Source organism: Crocodylus siamensis, chromosome 5 (genome assembly GCF_052110815.1).
Source record: "Crocodylus siamensis isolate JL-2025a chromosome 5, ASM5211081v1, whole genome shotgun sequence".
NCBI classification, from domain to species: domain Eukaryota; kingdom Metazoa; phylum Chordata; order Crocodylia; family Crocodylidae; genus Crocodylus; species Crocodylus siamensis.
The window spans coordinates 7,819,255-7,840,740 of record NC_143399.1 but is presented as its reverse complement, the minus strand read 5'-3'; the positions used below and the strand labels follow the sequence as shown (position 1 = coordinate 7,840,740).

The 21,486-nt window shown below is 47.1% G+C and overlaps 2 protein-coding genes across 2 annotated transcripts in view; both read left to right on the top strand.

Moving 5' to 3' along the window:
• The window catches only part of FAF1 (Fas associated factor 1), a 301,437-nt gene extending 291,263 nt beyond the window's left edge, over positions 1–10,174 (top strand). The window contains exon 19 of the mRNA XM_090047052.1: positions 5,967–10,174. Within this exon, the coding sequence (XP_089903178.1) occupies positions 5,967–6,050 (84 nt within the window). The 3' untranslated portion in view covers positions 6,051–10,174. The remainder of the gene's footprint in view (positions 1–5,966) is intronic.
• An 8,813-nt stretch (positions 10,175–18,987) lies between these two features.
• On the top strand, positions 18,988–20,947 carry DMRTA2 (DMRT like family A2). Its single transcript, XM_090048272.1, has 2 exons — positions 18,988–19,631; positions 19,707–20,947. Exons 1-2 carry the CDS (start codon positions 19,139–19,141, stop codon positions 20,594–20,596), a joined length of 1,383 nt encoding a protein of 460 aa, XP_089904398.1. The 5' UTR covers positions 18,988–19,138; the 3' UTR covers positions 20,597–20,947.
• Positions 20,948–21,486: the final 539 nt, after the last annotated feature.

Sequence of the window (21,486 nt, the reverse complement as noted above, 5' to 3'; positions counted from 1 at the left end):
TCTGTGCCCTAGACCCTCAGCTGGTATATATTAAAGCGCCACTGAAATCATTGGCAGTTGAGGGGCTGCCCCAAAATCTTAGAAAATTATGGGACTTGGGGGGGAGAAGGAAATGCTGTAAAAACACATCTGTCTTTGCTGTACTAATGCTGGTAAATATATATATAATGTGTGTTTGATCTAAAGTTGTGTTTTAAAAAGAATGTAGAAATCAGAGAAATATGTTTAAAAACAATATTAGAGACTTGATGTGTCTAGATTTAAGCTTTTTCTTTATTATAAGACCAGGATTGTTTTACTGAATAGGACATAATATTTTTCTAGCTGGTTAATGATAATTTTCTGTAATTAAAATTATTTTCTAATGAATTCTGCTAAACCCAATCGAATTGCATATATTTCTACAAAATACACACACGGTGCCTATTTGTGCCCATAGTTGAACCTATTACCCACATAACCCTTTTACAGAGAGATGATTATTTTAACTGGTAGAAAGGATTCACTGTATTTGTTTGTGTGTGATACCAAAAATATAGTTTTTTAAACAGATTTAATCCTTTACCAGGTGTGCATTTAAGTAATTTCCACTGCATTTATACTTAGAGGATTAGTGAAAAGAGTAAAAGAACTCTTTGTCCATTAGATTCAGGAAATGTATTCATGCGTGTGAAAGTGGTATAGAGGTTTGTGCTACTCAAGAATTGGATCCTTGTCTTGGAGTGTAGAGGGAGGTGAAGGGTGTGATATTTACGTCTCATGGACATGCCATAATAATTGTATATTCAGTTCCTTATTTTTAAATGGCTTTCCTGGGCATTAAGCCAGTTTTTCTTTATCTTTTCCCTGCAGGGTTTGGGTGGGTAAAGATCCTTACCTTTACAGCTGTATAGAATGTGAATATGTAGCAACACATGTAGGTCAGTTGAGGTGAGGATACAAATATGGCAAAAATGATTTGAGGGGGAAAAAAAGATTTATTTTTTTTTGCTATAAAAAACAGTTATTAGAATTCTTTAATTTTACATTCCCAGTTGAAACAGAACAGCTGTATGTTTAGGGAGTTCATTTTTGCCTTTCCTTGACTGGTTCCCATGAACCCACAGAATTCACCCGAATTGGGTTTTTTTGTTTTGGGTTTGTTTTTTTTAAATTTTAATAAAAATGGAAATAACCACTAAATTTCAATATTTTTTTTGCAGAGGAAATGCAGAAGTCCCAGTACTGTAATTTGCTTCTTTATACGTCCAGTCCCAAATCACTCTAAAATTAATTCTGATATAATGTTATTACAGTCAAATGGCTAATACCAGAGCAGTGTAAGATAATGGTCAGTGTTTCCAAAACATGTGTGTTGAACTAATTTACTGTAGAGCAATGGTTCTCAAACCCTTTTTTTCACGGACCACTTGAAAATTGCTGAGGGTCTTGGCAGACCTCTTGAACTTTTTTTTCCCTACAAATCCAGTGGTAGTTGGCAGACCACAGTTTGAGAACCTCTGCTGTAGAGTTCTCTTAAATAAATACCTGTTAAAAGGACGCATTTCCTATGTGCTAAACTGAAACAGAGAACTACAAACTGTATTGTATTTCATATAATTATGCTTTTTAAATGAAGATCAAAGACTAACATTTTAATGCACCAACAACTAAAATACTAGAAAACTGTCTAGCTGGTGGAAAAAATTCTGTTCACAAATCCATTTATGTACTGCTACCAACTATAGTGAGGGCCTGCTTTCTGGTTTGTGCAACAATAGCAAGACCTTGCACCATTTAAAGTAGGGAAATTCAGCCCATTTATTCTTCCCAACTTCAGTCATTTTGCTAGAGGAGGTGAGAGTTTAAGGTGAGATGAGTTTTGTCCTGCAAGTGGAAATGGAATTGGCTCTGAGTTTTAAAGTTTGCACAGGTAGTAACGCTGCCCAACAACTAATGGTCCAAGCAATGTTTGCTTCTACGTATGCATTAGAAAGTCCTCAGTGGGCATGTCTACACATGCATTAATGTGCTTTTCCTAATGGGCATTACATTTAGTACCTCCAATGTGAGGTACTAAATTAATGCGCATTAGGTTGCCCTAATACACAGTAGTGCAAGTGCACACTTTTTTAGGTGATGCTTAATGCGCAGTAGCCTATTTTATTGTGCAGTCGCATAATAGCACAATTTTTTGTGCCATTTTAATGCACAGTAAAATAGACTACTGCATATTAAAGTGCATGTGTAGACTAGCCCAGTTTCCTGTATACTATTTTTATCAGCTTGAACATTAGCAAGTTGGATGTACTCTTAGCTTCCAAATATTCAGTCCTGCTCCCAATTTGGGTCAGCTGACAGAACCTTTTCTTAGTTCTCTCTTTGGGTATCACATATAAGATAAAATACTTAAACCTTTGCAAAACCACTGAATTTTTTTTAAAGCATTATCTTGACTCCCTTATTGGGGCCTACTGTTTGCTTGGCCTGCTCTCATCACCAAGTAATTTGTGAAAGATCTCTGACTGCAAGTGAGCAACTTGCATGCATCTGGGTGATACAGGGTTCAAAAATAAAAAGAAAATTATGTCTTAAAAAATTTGTGTTGAGTGCTTCACTTAAGGAGGATTTTAATAACAAATACAGTAAGTCACTTAAGCATGGGAGTAAATCTTAAGGGCCTGAATAGTTTTAATGTTGAATTCGACTAGTTAGGTGTTAGGATTAAGTATGAGCTTTACTGACTCAGTGCCATGTGTGCCAAGTCACGATTAAACAATAAACAAGGTGTTTGAAATATTTTAATTCCGTTTAATATATGTAAAATACAGTAGTCTTCAGATTTACATATTACAGACACCCAAGAATAGGATGAATGAAACCCATTACACAAGAACACTGTATTGGCAGTATTAATATTATGTTAATATAACAAGCTATATCAATTGAATTAATATAGTAAGATTTGCAGTCCAAGGAACTGTAGCCATGTAAAGCCAACTGGGCAGAATATATCCCACGAGATCAGTGGGCTCAGACGCACCTTTGTTGGTGACAGTCGTTTTAGGGCGTTTGATCTCTCTATGTATACAACTCTCATGGTATCCAAATCTTTTAAAATGCATTTCAAGTTGCAAGATACCTTGCCTATTATTCCTATATGTAATAATTTCTTTACCAATTCAAACCGCTTCTTTTGGTAAGAGGTGTGTTCACTAACAAGGCTTCTATTCTTTGTGATATACAACATATTTACAAACCACAAATAACAAAGTAGAAGCTGCAGAAGGGTTATGGTGTGATAATTAAGTACAATGGCGACCCATATGAACAGAAAATGCCAAGGAGCTAAAACAAAGCAACAACAGCTTTGTTTGTTGACAGATGTAGGAGCCATATTGTTAGTTAATTGGGTAACGGTGTAAACATTTACAAACTCTGCTGTCCCTCAGTGAATTAAAACAGCACACTGAAATCAAGGGTGAAAAACAGCGCTCAGCACTGCTGCAGGTACTCAACACTGCTTTTTACTAACCTCCTAAGTATAAAGAAATTGAGAAAAGGACATCGTTTATCGTTGTTAAGGTAATTCAAGTTTGTAAACCCAGGAGTTTTGATCAGGATGTGTATCATTAATTACACTCCAGTGAATAATAAGTTTCCATCTGGTTACAGTCTGGAGGATAGTGTTCATTAACCCTGCCTTGCTTTTTAAATCAGTTTTTGCCCCATGCAGGCAAGGATCTCTCTCTCTCTTGCTCGCTCTCTCTCTCCCTCTCCCTCTCCTCACCTACCTTTTCTTGTTTTTACAACAAAGGGGTTGTGGGATTTGAAGAGAGAGGATCTAATTAGATACAGGCTTGAACTGAACAGAAAAAGAAAATTGCTTCTCTCAGGTGAACTGTACTTTTTTGTGCTGGGAATTATAAAGCTCCCCATATACTTCCCTTTCAGTACCTATGTGCAATGGACTGTAGGGGAGAATACTAAAGCATTAAAAAAAGCAACAATGTGCTTAATTAGTATAATTCTGTAATCACAAATTTAAGTGCACTACTTCGGGTTTTTTTTTTTACATAACAGGTTTGCTTTCTAAGATAACCTTTCAATAATTTAAACTATATCTGTGCAGGAATGCATCATTGGGGCATAGATAGCAGGAATCCAAAATGAGTTTTAAGAGTCAGGTTGTCTTTACCATTTTTTTTTTCTCTCTACCATTCAATGATAACTAACTAGGGTATATAAAAACAGGAAAATATATCCCAGTTTGAGAAATAAATATATGTATCTATCTATATTTTTGTTGTGTTACACTTACAGAAATGCATGGCATTGATTTATTAGATGGGATTAGGGAAGCGATGAACATACTTTAAAAAATGTAAAATTAACACCTGCAAATGTGTAATAAAACAATGAGAACTAAAATGAAGTTCCGTACGCTATTAAAGAGTTACAACCAAGGTAACAGGCAAATATTTTACCTCTTCTTAGCAACGTTTTTACTCTGCTCATTTTAGAGTCATTTTGCAAATTGTCAGTTTAATTTTTAATTGCCTTTTAAAACATGTTAGTGCACCAAATTGGTAATGAGCAAGACTCATAGATTTCATAGACATATGAAATACCATTTCTAAACAGGCATCCCATTCTAAAGACATACATACCATTTCTAAATGGCATCTCAGAATAAGGCTATACTCATTCCTTAAGTATTTATGTCAGTAAGGAATTTTCCTTTAAAAGTAGTGGCATGAGATGATACTCCTATACTAGTGGCATGATATAATAATACTTTTAAGGTTTGTATGCATTTCAGTGTTGTTTTAGCATAACAGTAATAATGCGCTATTCATAAGTAAGCCCCCAATAATAAACTAGTGTACTTGCACAATGCAAACTGTTAAAAACTGGGTTAACAAACAGAAGTAAGTTGCAAAGGTATAATGAATTATTTCCAACAACAATGAAGTAAAAGTTAGCATTTGAATATTTATACAAGACTTTGCCATTGTTGTTGTAAAGATATGACGGTTGTCGTATACAAAAAGGGAGTTACAATATAGGAGTGTCTTGTCTGGAGGCCTGTGGTCTCCTCCCCACCGGTTTGTATGTGTAAAACCTTTCCTTGGGTGGTAGTTGTTGGGAAATCGCACGTGTGCAGATCTAGAGACTAATTCCATACGAACTGCCCAGGCCTTTAAGTAGGACGGTTTCCAGAGCCCCAGTTCAGCAAACCACTAAGTATGTGCTTGTGCTTCATATTAACATGGCTTCAGTGGGGATTACTGTATGCCTAAAGTGAAAGCAAAAGGCAGTCGACAGTGCTCAGCACCTGGCACAAGTGAGCTCTGCAGTGCAGATTTTAAATATACTTGACACACAAGGTTGTAGATGGATGCCTACAAAAAGATTCAGAAGTGCCCTGGTGCTTGGCACCCATTGAAATTCCACCGTTTGCATGTTTAGGTACCTTAAATGCCTTAAAAACATGGCCGTGTTTTCCAGAAACAGGGCATGAAGGCCTAAGGGACATACGATAGTTCTGCCTTTTTGCACACTCAACCCTTCCACAGAAGTAAGTGAGCATTTAGGATTCACATGAAATGCGGGGCTGGGAATGCAGTTGCCTGGGAACGGTTCTTTTGCCTTCCCCCACGGTGGTGTACCAGAACCCATCAAAATAACAGAAACTTGGACCAAAAACAAATATATTTACCCTGAAGAGGATTGAGAGGAGTTATTTACTTTCCTCTTAGTGAATGTGTAGAAGGTCGTTTAAAATAAAGAAACTGTATATATACAAGTAATGTATGTACCAAATTCCCATTGGGACTAAGGGGAATGATATTTGTGAATCCATCTGCCAGAAATTAAGACAGTTTTGCAGAGACTATTAAGCTGTATTGCTGAATATAACAATTTGCAGGAAATCTATTTATACATGTCTCTCCAGGTTCTTTTCTTTTTTTTTATCTTCACAGGTGACTCAGTTGGATCCAAATAAATCATTACTGGAGGTAAAACTGTACCCTCAAGAAACCCTCTTCCTCGAGGCAAAAGAATAGCTTGAACCAGATTGTAGGACTAGTAATCCTTTGACAAGCCAGAGGCACAGTGTCAGGAGAAAGGCTTCTATCAAAATCACCTTGTACTGTCATCTAACTCAATTCAATGTCACAACTCTGCCTCTTGCAAGAATCTTGAAAAAATAAACATAGCTACTTAAATTTCCACATTCATGAGTATGTGTTTCCAACCTCGTTTAAATGAGCAGAGGATACTATTCTGCTATGAACACTGAACATTACGACTCTGTTGCTCACTTATCATCTGGCTTTTGTTATAATTAATGCACTGTTAAAATGTGAGTGATTGTTAAGTAGAATTTTTACTCCTCAAATGCCCCCTTTTCACCAAGAAATCTTGGACATTTCTGCCTGTACTTTTGACACTAGAATGCTGTATATTTGATATCTTGCTGAGCCAGTGCTCTCATATATATGCATTTTATTTCTGTGTTTGAATTTCTACTTTGCCACCTAATTTAAAAAGGCAGAAAAAAATAAATAAATGGGACATTTTCAGCCATGGAAATTTAACAGTATTATAGTAGAAAGCATATAATTTTTTGTTAGTACCTTCAACTTCTTTGATAAGATGTAAGGTTTTGTTTGAAGAATATAGTTTGACATATATGCAAGATATTTATTTACTGGTTCTGCTTTGGGTCTCAGTTCCGATTCAGTTTAGAAAGTATTTTCCATTAGATTGCAGTGTGTGAAACTGCTTATTGCATGATGTGAATATTTAAATATTAGAAATGGGCCAGTACCAGAGATCTGGTATCTTGCCAACACTTCAGGAATCAGCTGATATTGAATATCAGCTGTTAAAACCTTTCAAATACCAGATACAAAAGTTCTTTATTCCTCATTGTGGAAGAAATGGCAGTTCCCATTTTTGCATTCTTCCTTTGCTCTGGCACTTGTTTGTATCCTATTACTCTGCTGTTTTAAAGCACCTTGTTTGTTCACCCAACAATAAGTATCTAAAGAGATGAAGTAATAAGAAATCTGCCTTATTATTGCACACTTTTGACATTTTAACAATAGGTTACAGATCTGGTCTCAGACTTTAACAAAAAATCCAGTTCTATTGTCTGAAATGTATGCACCAATTATCTTGTACCTCACGTGGAAAAAAAAATGGTACCATATATTCCTAAACCATAGAATGAGTACAGACCATAAAACATAGTTTTGATTTTTTTTTAAATCTAGGCTGAAAGTGTACTACACTCTCGCACAATGAGAGTAGTATACAATAGCATTGCAGAAACATTGGCTACTAATCAAACTCATTTTTGAAAGCCTAGAATATTAATTTCCACATTTGTTAACATGTAGCTCATATTCTTTATCATAGCAGATTAAATGCTGAGTTGAACATTTTATACTAACCAGAGTCAAATTGTAAACGCCTTTCGTTTTCGTTTCATTTTTTCTTTTGGAGGGATGGTGATCATGAAGGTGATATGTTGTTGTCTTTACGAAAAATGCAAAATTCAGAGTGGGAAAAGCCTTACTGTATCTTTATGATAATTCTGCAATTAGTGAATCATCACAGTTTTAGAAGTGATGTATATGTGACAGGAAAGGCTTGAAATTTTAATAATCTAGAGTCCACAAACACAAAATAATAATCAAGAGGATGGCAAAGAAGTGTAGTGGAGAGCTAAGTGCAGACACATGACTTGAAATCTTGTGCTGCCTCTCGCAGATAAAAATGAGTCTAGCAAATCTAAAATTAACATAGGTTGCAAACTAGAATGACATTGTTTCCACAAGCAGGCACTGCAATTCACACCAAAGCCATTTCAAAGGGGATGCTTTAGCTTTTCTTCTTTTTCGGATTAGCTCTTCATTTTAAGCTGGATATTAAAAGGAGTTGCTGAAATATTGCCGCATACAGCAGAGCACCCTTTTAGTTAACTTTTTTTTTTATATTTAATCTGTTCTAACTTTTTTTGATCTCATCATGTTTTCTTTCACTCAACTTCATTTCTGTATTTTGACTATATTTTCTTTACTTTGATACTAGTTTCATAAAGTTATTAAATGTGGCTTGAATATTTGTTAAACCTGTTGAAGTCAGTGCTCCCAGTCCTGTCCCTCCCCCTTCATCCCCCCCCAATTTTTGTTTGGCATTTTTTTTCTCATCTTGCTCATACCACAGTATACACTACCATCATCAAAATGTTGTGGTGATAATTAATGGACAGTGTTTTAAGTGGTGATATTGCTGCCCTCTTCTAATGTATAAAAATCCATTCTCCAGAACTGCAGATAAGTATATCATTCTGTTTGAATAAAGTGTTTCTGATTTGGGTTCTTAAAGATGTTGGGCTAATTCTGAAAAGCAACCTTCTGGATTTGAGTCCCTTTTTCCAATAAGGCCCAGAATGCAAAATTATTGCAGTGTAGATAAATCCGTATCCTATGCCATCATTTTCTGTTACCCTAAAACAGGCAAAGTATTCACATCATATGATCTGCCGGCACAGTTAATCCATCAGCCGTTATTTAGACTAATTTTGTTATGTACTATAACCCTAAAACTGTTACAATGTTACTACCGAGCATATCACTGATTCTGCTTTTATATCTTTAGCTCCCTCATTAATGGATTATCATTAATGTGATTAATGCATTAATATTAAATCTTAAGGAATTATTGTTAATTAACGAAGTGCTGGCTTTGACTATTACCCTTAGCACATTATGGTGAAGTTGGAGCTCTTTCTGTGGCTTCTGAGGAAACGTCCTGCTTTTGGCATTGCTGTTCTAAATCAATATTAGAGAGTATGCAAAACCCAAGTGTTTCATTTGTATTCTCTTCATCTGCACTTTTAAATTTAGTGAGGGTATTTAGGGTGGTTTTTTTTAATAGAACTACTTTTTTAATGTAGCAGAACAGGACTTCGGCTTTCAAAAAAGTGTACCTTTTCATTGATATTAGAAACATCAAATAAATTTGCAGTTGCAGAAATGTTCCTACTAAAATGTACGTTACCTGTGCTTAAAACGTGATATGCTTTCACTCCTCTTGTGTATGTGTGGGAGAGAAACGGTGTCTCCAAGGCCCAGATCCAGGGAGGGAGTTAGGCGACTGGCCCCATGGGTAAATACACAGCCACGAGTTAGGTATTTAGGCACAAAGGGACTTAGGCTCCTTACAAAAGCACAAAAGGGGGCAGGTGCCAAAGGGCAGCAGAGTGAGTGGGGAACCAAGAGGAAACACTATTAACAAGTAAATCCTACCCTTTTCTGTGGCTTAGGCACCTTTCTCAGTGCCATCGGGGGTGCCTTCCTCCGCTCAGGATTTCACAGCCTAGAACTCAGTCGTGCAGGTAAGTGCCTCAACCTTGTCCAAAAATTGACTGAGAGACCCACTCCGTTCTTTCAAAGCAGTCATGGTGGTCCCTGGGTTTCTTCCCTCGTAAAACAGTTCAGTGGTTGGCACCTCCGTTCAGGATGTGGTAGATGTGGGTTCAGTCCCCCTCTGCCTCCAGGGATTCAAACCTATGCGTCTTCCCTGGCAGCAGAGCGCCTTGGCCCTCAAATAGTGGATTATGCAGGTGTGGTAGATGCTTCATGCCTCCTGTTGATGGAAACTTTGCACGGGCTGCTTGAAGAGTCATTGGGCCAGAGGTCTAGAGAGAGAATGAGCACGACTCGGAGCACTCGCCTGGAAGGAGGGAAGGCCTGGGTACTGGTTCCTGTTACAGTGGCTATTTTTGTCTTTTTTCCGAAGTGGATGTTAGATTGGACTTAGGCATGAAAGTCCTTTTGTGGTACAGCTGCTTCTCTGTTTAAATATGGGATAAATTTTGCAAAGGTTTCATAGTATTGGAGGATTACATAGTAAATACAAGCACTGCTAACATTCCTTACTTTGTTAATGGTTTGGAGAAACCCATGTCACACCATATTTGGTTTCGGCAATTAGTAACTGTATAACTTTTGCATTGCCCCTCAAGTCTCACCAATTTAATATTTTGAGGTTGTCGACATAATTTTTTTTGTACAGTCAGTCCATTCTAACTTTAATTTGTTGATTGTTTCTTAGTCTGGTGTGGAGGGGTTTTGTAAGCTTACATTAAAAACATTAAAGTAATCTTAAGTGAGAATTCTTCTTGGGTAAAAAGCATTCATCTCTCATCAGTATCATAATTCTCCAACCAAGTCTGATGAATCATTCCATCCATTACTAGTTTGATTCAATGGCCTTATTCTCTAGCTAACTTTCAGATGGCTCACAATTTTGGGGTTGGGTTTAATCTCCCAGCCCTGGATAACCACCAGCTCCTTAGCATTCAAGCCCATATCCCTCTAAGTGGAACAAGTTCAAAGATAATGGAGCTCCTTCACCAGTTTCTATTCCACCAAGCCACTTAGCCAGCGCATGTAACAAATGATTGCCCTTGAAAGAACCATCGTTTGGGTTTTAGACACTGCGTTGGGTCCAGATATTCAGACCTTGAGCTTTGGAGGGTTCTTTACATCCTCATTTTCCGCAATATGTCTACAAATCCTACTCATTGAAGTAAAGACGGCTTGCATTATGCAGAGCGAGAATAGTTTCACTTTTGAGTGTGTTTGAGCAGTCTCTGTTTATGCCCTACTTAGTGTCAAAGTAAACTCTTAAAACAGTGGTTGCTGGCCTGACTGTATCATCAAACATTGCAAACTGCATACTTCAAAACCCTTCCACAAATTTTTTCATAGCTGTCATGTTTTGAGTTTATAATTGGCATTTCTTAGTATTTAATTTGGACTTGGAAGCTAATTTTCCAGTCTTTACAAGTGCTTCCCCCCTTGATTATTTAGTAAAATAACAAGAATCTTACTATTCTATTTTTTTTTTTCTGATTCATAATTTCTGACATCCTTCTCCCATGGGTTGCGGTCCATTTCTAGTTTTAGCTTCCCACCTTTTTGGAACTTGCATTTGTCGTTTTGTGGAATGATCTCTGTATCGGTACAACAGTCTAGAGCCCTTCAGAAATGCAAGATTCGATAATCCATCCGATGCGTCCACTTCACCCTTTGCAAACCCCTAAACGTTGCATTCCAGTCTCTGGCGTAGTTCAGTAACAACCTTTACACAGTTCCCATTATTTAATTGCTGGCATCAAAACATTTTTTTTCATTTTGTAAAGTTTTCCTGACTTTTCAAAATAAATGAGTTGCGATATGTTTTCACCAGCTTTTTTATTAAAACCAAATAGCAGTAGGTAACAGAAACAACTGAGAGAGCTAAACACACACCCAGATTTTTCTGGCTGTTCTCAGTAAAGGATTGGAGGAGAGCTGGCTAAGTGCCTCCACTGTGAGCTTCGTAACCCTCGAGCCATCTTGGCACTCGTTTGGTTTCGGTACATCTTAGAGAAACCATTAGGCTGCTCTAAGTTGTACGCATCTACCTCTGTTGCAGGAATGACTGTGACACCTAAAGACTGTACAACGATTGCAGCACTGGTTAGGCTGGGAGATGGGAAGTGTTCACGCCGATATGCTGACTCAGTGCCATCCAGTAATAATATGATTCCCTATATGCAGACTGAATCCTTAAGGATCCAGTGAAGGTAGCTTTAATGGCCTCTTTGTGTTGCCGGGCTGGTGAAGAAGCAATGTACAGAGAAGAAAACAGAGGAACAAAAGAAACATAAAATGAAAGCAGCACACCAGAAACTGGACTGTTGAGAATAAACTGTCATGATGCATTCTGGGGCGTTACTCACTTAGTTTTTTAACTTACTACATTTAAAAAAACCTGACTGTTTCTGACCTAGTTTTCCTATGCAGTCTGCTCCGTTTCTAGTTGAAATTTATCCTGCACTCCTCCCTTTCCCTGTAAATGGTCTGGCCTGCCATTTTAAACACAAAAGGGTCTTCCCTGCAAGAAAAAAAACACAAACTTACCAAACAGGAACAGTAGAACAGACTGCTTGTCAAGTACTGCCAAATACACTAAGCAAACAAGCTGGAAAAAAGTGAGAAAATCATTTTTGCCAACTCCTTCCAGTTACAGTAATCTCAGGCAGAAGAGAGATTTTTTCTGCTCGGGCAGAAGGGAGATTTTCGAGCTGGTGGTGTGTCTATAAAGGAGAAGGACTCATAATGATCAAGCCCCTAAAAAAGGAGTTCATACAGAGTTTCTAAATACAGAATAAGCCTGGCTGAAGATTTCATACTCGGTACATTCTTTCAAAGGAATGTTATCCATAATAGCTCAAGCACAGCAGAAAATTCTGTTACCAACTCTTTGAACCAAAGGGTGAGAACGTTCTTCCAGGCCAAAAAAATTACAATTCCTAAAAAGGAATGCGAGGTCTTGTTCCCAAAAGGTCGCCTGAACCAGACCTGCAACGGGGCTAAATTATGCTTGCACGTAGACTCACTTTCATATAACCCCAAACTGAGCGATGCATTCCTATCCTATCTAACACAGGAAGAAAAGTCCAACTGAGACGCTGGGCACAAAAGAAAACTGTTCGCTCTTGTGTTGGCTTCGAATGTGGGAATAACATATTATCCTTAAATCCACCAGGGCTGTCTCTGTAAGATCCCGTTGCACGGTGTAAGCTATTCAGTATTTCTTAGGAGCCGAAGGCCACAACTCTTCCTCGCGGTTTGTTTTGAGAGGGGAGGCAGAGTCATTTCATTGACAAAGGTACAAAAGGTCCCTGATGCTCCACTGTATAAAACTGGGGTGTGAAAAAATAAGCACGCTGGGTTTGAAGTGGCACATACTCTGTCTAAAGTGACCATAGCCCCCAGGTCCTCTTCTTTTCTCCCAGTGCAACACCCCTCTTCCCCACTTTACATCGACATAACACATAAAGGGGTTTAAAAGGCTCTTGGCAGAATGTACCCTTGTGCTCGTAGCGTCCTTCAGTAGGCACGGAGGGTCGTGTATAATATCCCAGACTCCTCGTACGGGGAGGAGTGCCTAGAGAGCACCAGTCTGGCTATATATAGATGACAAAGCAGCCCAAAGGGGCTGCACAAGGCTAGGGAGCTGGCCCGAATTTGGGGGCGAGGAGGGGGTACAAAGTTGGCTAAAGTCTGCATCTGTCTCCAATAAAGAACACAAATTTTGACTTGACGGAGAAAAGGAAAATACTGTTCTTCTTTCCAGCCCCGGGCTTAAGGATGGGAAAAGGGCATGGGTTTCCAGTATCCCCACGCTCTAGCAGATACAATGGGAATGCTTCTACAGCTCCCGCGTTATCTTCTAGAGAGCAAATCTGCTTTACGCGCAACGGAGATGGAACTTATAACCAGAGCGAGCATACAGGTCTCTGTCCTCAGCAAATGAGCTACGTTTTGCAGGAAACGTGACTATTTTGAGGACTCCTCAGGTCAGAAATTCAGCTGCTTGATTACTTCACTAACGTGAGGAAAAATAAACTTTTTTTGTCATTTTAAAGGTGTCGGTCAACGTATCATTTATTCGTTTTATTTTTTTTAAGTCCATCATTAAAATGGCAATAAGCATCATGCCTGAGAGAATGGAACCGGTATCAGAAGAAGATTTAACAGGTAGGATTAAACGTGATATATGACCCTTAGGACGAAAATCACTAAGTTAGTTCAACAGATGAGGAAAATCAGTAGTTAGCGAAATTATTATCACATAACCCAAAAATGCCTGAAATACAAAAAAGATGACATTTTGTACATTTTTTCTTCAAATTCCTACACTTTCTATTTATATTATATTTTTAGTTATTACTTTTGTTACTAAGTATTTCAGTCTATGATGCTAGCTCCCCTAGAGCCAGGCAGTAAAATCTTCAGGAGTTTTATCAATATGCTAATCTACATTAACCATTTAAAATGAAACAACTTCTAATTGAGAATCACATGTGGTTTACCAAGACAAAAGAGCAGGTGACCCTTGGAGCTAATGATTATTTAGAAATCATTAATTTTAAAAGAAACTTATTTTTCAGTTGCTGGAGGTATGGATACACTGGGGAAGGAAAGGGCTAAGAGGGGCAATCCCACCAACCTTTTTCTTCAGATGAACCATAAGTTACCTGATTTTATTTTTATTGCAGTTTCTCCTGTTTTTATAGCTTTTCTCCATGTGCCTTTTGCTTCCATTCATGGAGTATAATGGGGGGGATGAGATGAAGAGAGCAGCCCAATCATTTATAAACAAAAAAGTGGAGTTAAAAAATCCACTGAGGAGTAAACCAAGAACACCATGCTTTGTCAACTTTTTTGAGCTAAACCTAGGAAATTACCCAGGATTATACAGGGGCAAAGTTAGTAAAATAGAGTGAAGGTCAACACACTTCTTCTTACAAAGTTAATTGGAGCCTGTAAAATCCCAGAAAAGGAGAAGATCCCAGTGACCAGAAAGGGGGGCTTTGTTCCTCAAATCAGGGCAGCACTAGGCATGGGCATGGCCATCGGTCGGAGAGCGGCCAGGCGGGCTGGCACAACAAAGGCCAAGAGAATCGTTTAGATGGAGGGTTTCCCGAAAATGCACGTGTCCTTTCTAAAACAATAGGAACGACATGATTCTTGAGGGATGCACGGGGTGCTGCCCCCCAGAAAGAAAGAAGAAGAGGAGTTCTCTCGATTGTGCTGGACGTCAGGCCGGTTTGCTTCTACTGCGGAAAGGTTTCATGTTTGCAAAGAATTAAATTCTAGCAGAGCAGCCCTCACCTCTTCAAGTCCCTCGCCCTGTTGACACCCAGTTAATACTTCAGGTTTCAAAACGGCCATGAAGGGGCTATGAAGTCTTGGGGGGAGAGGCTTCTCGGAAAGTAACAATGTACTTTCCAAGTGGAAAATCAGAAGTGTAGAGAAGTTGAGTGACCTGTCTGAATTCAAGCATCAAATCCCTGGCAGAATTAGGAAAAGAAACCAGGAATCTGATCTTCCTTCCTGCAGCTCTCACTTTTAAATCTCTGTTCTGCCTGTCTGCGCATCTCAAAATCGTACCTGTTTTATTATCCTGGTCTTTTGCTTAGAAGGCTTTTGAGTCTGGCTAGTGTTGTTTGGCTGCATTCCCCGCTACCTTTCCTCCAAGTCATTGCTAACGAAGGGCTATGCCCAAAGGGAATGTATAATTTCTATCTGAGAATGTGCAATTCTTTCCGCTCGGCCCTGCCCTGCCACTGCTTTCTCCCTCTCCGTTTCAGCCAAACCCTTTCACACAGTTTCAAATCTGCAGAAATTCGTCGCCTTCATGTTTCCCTTTTTGGCCTCATTTCAGTCACCGTTAACGAAGCTCTCCGCATTATGAACAATCACTGTCACTTACATGCCATGTTCATTATCACTTCTCCTGTAATGTTCTGTGAGTCAAGAATTTATCCTTTTCTACTTCTTGCTTGTAGGGCCTAATTCAACTGTCACTGTGAATCTTTATATTTGCTCCTAATGAGCTGGATCAATTCCTCAAGGATGGAGCCGGAGGAAAAGCGCCTCCTATGCAAGTTGAGCAACAGAAGTGTGCTCTGGGCCCTCTCGCGCGACAGGGGAGGACCCTCGCGCCCCTGCTTTCGCCCCCGAGGCCCGTAGCCTGGCAGGTCTCCGCAGCTATTTCTGCAGCTCCTACCTGCTGCTGCTGGAAATCTCTGCCTGAGTCACTGTGAACGGGATCGCTTTGGGCCTGAATCGCCCTGAGTGGCGTCTGAGAGGCTGCGGTTCCCCCTGCTGCTTTTCTGTTGGCGCCCGTCAGTTCAGGGTGAGAGCAGGAGCGGCCTGTAAGCGGTGGCAGCGGGGCAGGGGCCGGCCCAGCCGGTCTGTCGCAGCTGGGGAAGGCGGCTTGGGTTCACAGGGGCTCCTGGGCTGGATACGGACGCATCATCTGTATAAAATAAAATACGCTTGATCGAGGTGGGGTAGGTATGTGTGGAGACAGGCACAGTGCGTATGTATCTGTGTGGCCAGGGGGTGGGAGTGTGGGTGTAGACGCACACCTATGTATACACGCACATGCACTGTCCGCGCGTGGGAGAGCAGCTCTCCCTGCCCTCAGCACAGCCGGGCCGGGCCGGGCCGCGGGGCAGGAGGGGCGGCCCCCGCGCGCGGTGCGGGAGCCGCTCCGCACTGGCCCCCGGACCGGACACCGCCTCCCCCGACGGGGCGGCCGGCGCCGGGCGCGGCTGGAGGGCAGAAGAAAAACCAGAAATATTTACTTGTTATCCCCCCCCCCCCCGCGCGCAGTTATTTCAGTTTTTGCCACGAAGCCGGCCCGGCCCCGCAAGCCACGGGCCGGCCCGAGCGGGGCCGGGCAGAGCCGGGCGCGCCTGCAGCACGGCCCCGGCCGGAGCGGGAGCGGGAGCCCCGCGGGGCCCGTCTGCGTCTGCCCGCCGGCCCCTCCCTGCCCCGCGCCCGCGCCCGCGCCCGCGCCCGCCGCCTCCTGGCCCGCACCGCGCCCGGCGGGGGGGCCGCGGCCTGCCCCGGGGTGCCGCGGCGGGGGCACGGCGGCAGGTGCGGGCCGGGGTGCGGGGCCGCACAATGGGTCGTTAGCGGCGGCGGGGCTGAATGAGGAGCGCTCCCTGGCCGCGTTTAATTAGCGCGCTCCTTTAATTAGCCGGGGAGGAAGCGGGCAATTAAAAGCAGCTCAGTTTAGCACGTCTCGCACGGCCGGCGCTCGCCTGGACGCCGCGGGCCCGGGCCCGGGCCTGCCCCGCCGGGCACCCGGCCCCGGCCCCGGGGGCGCCGCTCCCCCCCGGCGGTGTTGCTTCGGGGATAATTACTTTTAATGTCAAAAAGATTTAGTTTAATATCATCTCTATTAGGCGGCGGCGGGTAATTAAAGGCGGCGGCGGCGGCAGCAGGGAAACAGATGGCATTTGCTTACTTTGATTCAGTAGGTAAATAATGAAAAAGTCACTGCCGACCCCCCTCCCCCCGCCGGGCGCGGTGCGGTGCGGTGCGGTGCGGTGCGGGCCCGACGGCTCCCGCGCTGCCCCGGCCCGCGGGGAGGGCCCCGAGGGGGCGGGATGGAGCCGGGCGCGGACACACGTGCGGGGCCCGGCTGCGGCCGTGCCAGCTCGCCCCGCCAACGGTTCTCGGCCCGTGACAAATATTTAAACTGGGGCCGGATCCTGCCCGGGGCGGGGGCGGGAAGCTCCGGGGTGCTCCTTGCGTGGGGAGGCAGAGAGAGAGAGAGAGAGAGAGATGTCTCTATCGAGAGAGGTAGATCTAAACAGATCCACCTACGTACAGACAGCTGCAGCGATATGTAGCGGGGTCTGGAGAGCTCTGGCCGCTCAGAGCTGCTGCTGGAGAGCGCGACGCGGGGGGAGAGGGCGGTATCGTTACCTCTGTCGGCACCGAGAGCTAGCTATCGATATACAGAAATATAGAGATGTATTTAGCTATCTTAATCGATTACACACACACACACACACACACACACACGCGCGCGCGTAGTTATTTCAAACCATAGAGATAATAATCGCAATCGATATATAGAGAGAGTTCTCTCTGTCGATACAGATAATCTATTTAGTTACCCCTATCGATATCTATAGAGAGATGCATACAGTTATTTCACTCGATATAGAGATATATGTATAGATAGTTATGTCTATCGATAGAGATATATAGAGAGCTATTATATATAGTTGTCTCTCTCGATATATAGAGAGATACAGATATATATAGTTATCTATCGATATAGACGTGTATAGGAATATATTCCTCTATCGACAGAAAGAGCTGTATATTATTTATAGCTATCAATTGGCATGGAGAAATATATAGACATATATAGCTCTCTCTATCGACACATAGGGAGAGATTAGCTATAGCGATGTCTATCGATACACAGAGATACACCGAGATACGTTGTATCTGTCGGCAGATCAGCATACAGCAACATACCGACGTATGTAGCTAGATCCATCTGTACGGAGTTATCGGGCTGGCTGGACGCGGGGAGGCGCGTAGCTATCTCTTTCGAGATCGATATAGAGAGCGGGATCGCGCTCCGCACGTGGATCTACCGATATAGCGACCTCTGTTTCTCTCTACCTCTATTTTAGCCGGTGGGATCGTTATGTCGCTAGCCCCCGAGAGCGGCGTTTGGAGCCGGAGCCGGGCTCCGCGCTCACGCGGGTTCGCAGACAGCGACTCGGGCCCCGGGGCCGCAGCCTCCGGCCGCGCTGGGAGCGCCGCGCCGCCCGCTCCCCGCTCCGCGTCACGCGGAAGCGCGGTTCGGCCCCGGGGGGGGCGACGCCTAGGCGGGGAGCGGCCGGGCCCGAGCGCTGTAAGCGGGCACAGGCCGGGCGGAGAGGACGTTTCCCCCGGCGCCCGCGACGGGGCCGCTCGGGCCGACGCCCCGGGAGAGGAGCCGCCACCTCGGGCTCGGGCCCCCGTGCCGCTCGGGGGGCTAAAACACACGCACACACATCCCCCCGCAAAAGTCATACTCACCCCCCTAGAGCGGCGGTGCGGGACACGCGCCCGCCCGTGCAAAGTGAGCGGAGGACTTGTTAGAGTGAGTGACACAGACACCCCGGGGCTGGGGGGAGCGGGGCACCACCTCGGGCCGGCACTCCCGCCACCCCCGGCTCTGGCAAGTGGCGCGGGGGAAGCGGAGCGCAGGGCCGGCCGGCGGCCCCGGAGGCGGCAGCCCCGGGCGGGGAGGGAGGGAGGGAGGGAGCCGGCGGGTTTTTGCACGCAGGGCACACGCGCGCGCACAAATGGAAACTATCTGCCCCCCCCGGGCCGGCCGGCCGGCCCCGCCAGGGCCCTCCTCGCGCGCGGCAGCGCTGCGCCGCGGAGCCGTCGGGTGGACACTGTAGACACGGCGGCGGCCAATCAGAGCGGCGCCTCCCTCCCCTGGCCAATAGCAGGCGCCACATTGTTGTCAAATGTTGTCTAATGGAAACGTCAGGGGCAACAATAGAGCGAGTGCTCGCGGGCGGGCGGGCGCGCAGCTCCGGCCACTCCGCCGCGCCGCGGGGCAGGTAGCGCGGGGGCGGGCGCGGGCGCGGCGGCCTGAGCCCGGGCCCGGGCCGAGCCGCCGCGCGCGAGGGGGCGGCGGGCTGGGGATGGGCGCCCGGGCCGCGTGAGCCGAGCCGAGCCGAGCCGCGGCGCGGCGCGGGGCCGGCATGGAGCTGCGCTCCGAGATGCCCAGCGTGCCGTCGGCGCCGCCGCCCGTGCCGCCCAGCTCCGTGGCCGCCGCGGCCGCGGCCGCCGCCGCCAGCCTGCCGGTGAGCGTGGCCGGGAGCCTGCTGCGGGCGCCGCCGCTGCTGCTGCGCGCCGCGGAGAAGTACCCGCGCACGCCCAAGTGCGCGCGCTGCCGCAACCACGGCGTGGTGTCGGCGCTGAAGGGCCACAAGCGCTACTGCCGCTGGAAGGACTGCATGTGCGCCAAGTGCACGCTCATCGCCGAGCGGCAGCGGGTCATGGCCGCGCAAGTGGCGCTGCGCCGCCAGCAGGCGCAGGAGGAGAACGAGGCCCGCGAGCTGCAGCTGCTCTACGGCACGGCCGAGGGGCTGGCCCTGGCCGCCGCCAACGGCATCATCCCGCCGCGCCCGGCCTACGAGGTCTTCGGCTCCGTGTGCGGCGGCGGCGGCGGCGGCGGCGAGGCGGGCGGCTCAGGTAAGCGCGCCCCGTCCCCGCGCCCGCGCCCGCCGCCGCGCCCGCCCGCGGCGCTGACGCCCCTTTGCCTTGCAGACGCCAAGCTGCAGAAGTTCGAGCTGTTCCCCAAGGCGCTGGTGCCGGGCCGCGCCGCCAGCCCGCCGCCGCCCGCCGCCGCGCCCGCCAAGCCGCCCTCCCCCGCCGCCGAGGCCGGGCCGGGCGCGTCGCCGCCGTCGCCGTCGCCGGAGGCGCGGCCGGGCTCGGGCTCGGAGAACGGCGACGGCGAGTCCTTCCTGGGCTCGCCCGCCTCCAAGGGCGCCAAGGAGGGCGAGGAGAGCCCCGGCTGCGGCAGCCCGCTGGGCTCCGACTCGGGCTCCGAGGCCGACAAGGACGAGGCGGAGCCGTCGGGCTCGGCCGCCGCCCGGCACCGGACTCCCCTGGACATCCTGACGCGCGTCTTCCCGGCGCAGCGGCGCGGCGTGCTGGAGCTGGTGCTGCAGGGCTGCGGCGGCGACGTGGTGCAGGCCATCGAGCAGCTGCTCAACCACCGCGGCGCCGAGCGGGCGCCCGACGAGGCGTGGGCCGGCCGCGACGCCGCGCTGCCCGGCCTGGGCCCCGCGCCCGCCGCCGCCGCCGCCCACCACCGCCCGCTCGTGGGCCCCGCCATCGGCGCGCTGGGCAGCCGCTCCGCCTTCTCGCCGCTGCAGCCCAACGCCGCGCACTTCGGCGCCGAGGCGGGCGCCTACCCGCTGGGCGCGCCGCTGGGACTCAACCCGCTGCGCCTGGCCTACTCGGCGCACAGCCGCGGACTCGCCTTCATGGCGCCCTACTCCACCGCCGGCCTCGTGCCCACGCTCGGCTTCCGCCCGCCCGTGGACTACGCCTTCAGCGACCTCATGCGCGACCGCTCCGCGCTGCACAAGGAGCAGGTCTACGCCGGCGGCCTCTACGGGCCCATGGTCAACAACACGCCCGAGAAGCAGTAGCCCCCCCGGCGCGGCGCGTGCGCGGGCCCCCCCGCGGCCGGGTGTGTATATAGCGGTGTAGCGCGGCCCGTGTCCCGCCGCGGCCGTCTAAGTTATTCCTGTAACGCGTAGGTGAATCGGTGTTACCGCGGCTCGGGGCCGGCCGCTCGCGTTGTCACGCGGCGCGGGCCTCGACCTCCCCCGTGCTGTAAGTCGCCAGGCCTCCCCCCCCCCCCCCCCCCCCCCGCCCCGCCCCGGCCCGGCCCGGCCCGAGGGCTGCATGCAAGCCGCCGCCCGCCTCCTCTGCCCCGCGAAGACCCTCGCTGTGTAGCCGCCCCTCGCCCCGCTCCGCGCGGTCCCCGCCTGTGCTGCCGTCTCCTAGCGCCACTAGAAATAAATGTTATTTTCTATTAAAACAATCCTCCTCCTCCATCTCCATCACGGGGCGGGTGGAGGGGTCCGGCCCGGAGTGAAGGCACCAGTCCCCCCCCCCCCTTGCCTCTTCATGTTTGTTCTTATCACGGTTTAAGCCCCGCGCAGACGAGGGAGCCTGCAAAACAGGATCTTTGCAGCCGGGCCCAGGCTTGGGGGCTCCTGCCCGCGGGGAGGGGGGCTGGGGTCGCCACGCAGGGCCCCGAGGGCGGCACGGAAACGTCCCGCTGGCTTCCCTTGCAGCAGGGAGCCACGGCCGAGGGGCGCGGGGAGCCCGCACAGCCCCGCCGCGGTGCAGCTCTCAGGCCGGCTCAGCGCCCGGCTCTAATGCCACTTTAATTGGAAACGCGGGGGTGCGGCCGCCCCAGGCCGGGGGGAGAAAACCAGAAGGACTCGAAGCATCCGGATAAGCTGCCGGCCCCCTGGGCTGGCCCGCGGGCAGCTGCTGCCTCTGGCCTGGGCCTGCCTGCGGGGAGGGG

Coding starts and splice junctions, on each gene's coding strand:
- DMRTA2 (XM_090048272.1), top strand. CDS start 19,139: ATGGAGCTGCGCTCCGAGATGCCCAGCGTGCCGTCGGCGCCGCCGCCC. Junction 19,632..19,706: donor CGGCGAGGCGGGCGGCTCAG/GTAAGCGCGCCC, acceptor TTTGCCTTGCAG/ACGCCAAGCTGCAGAAGTTC.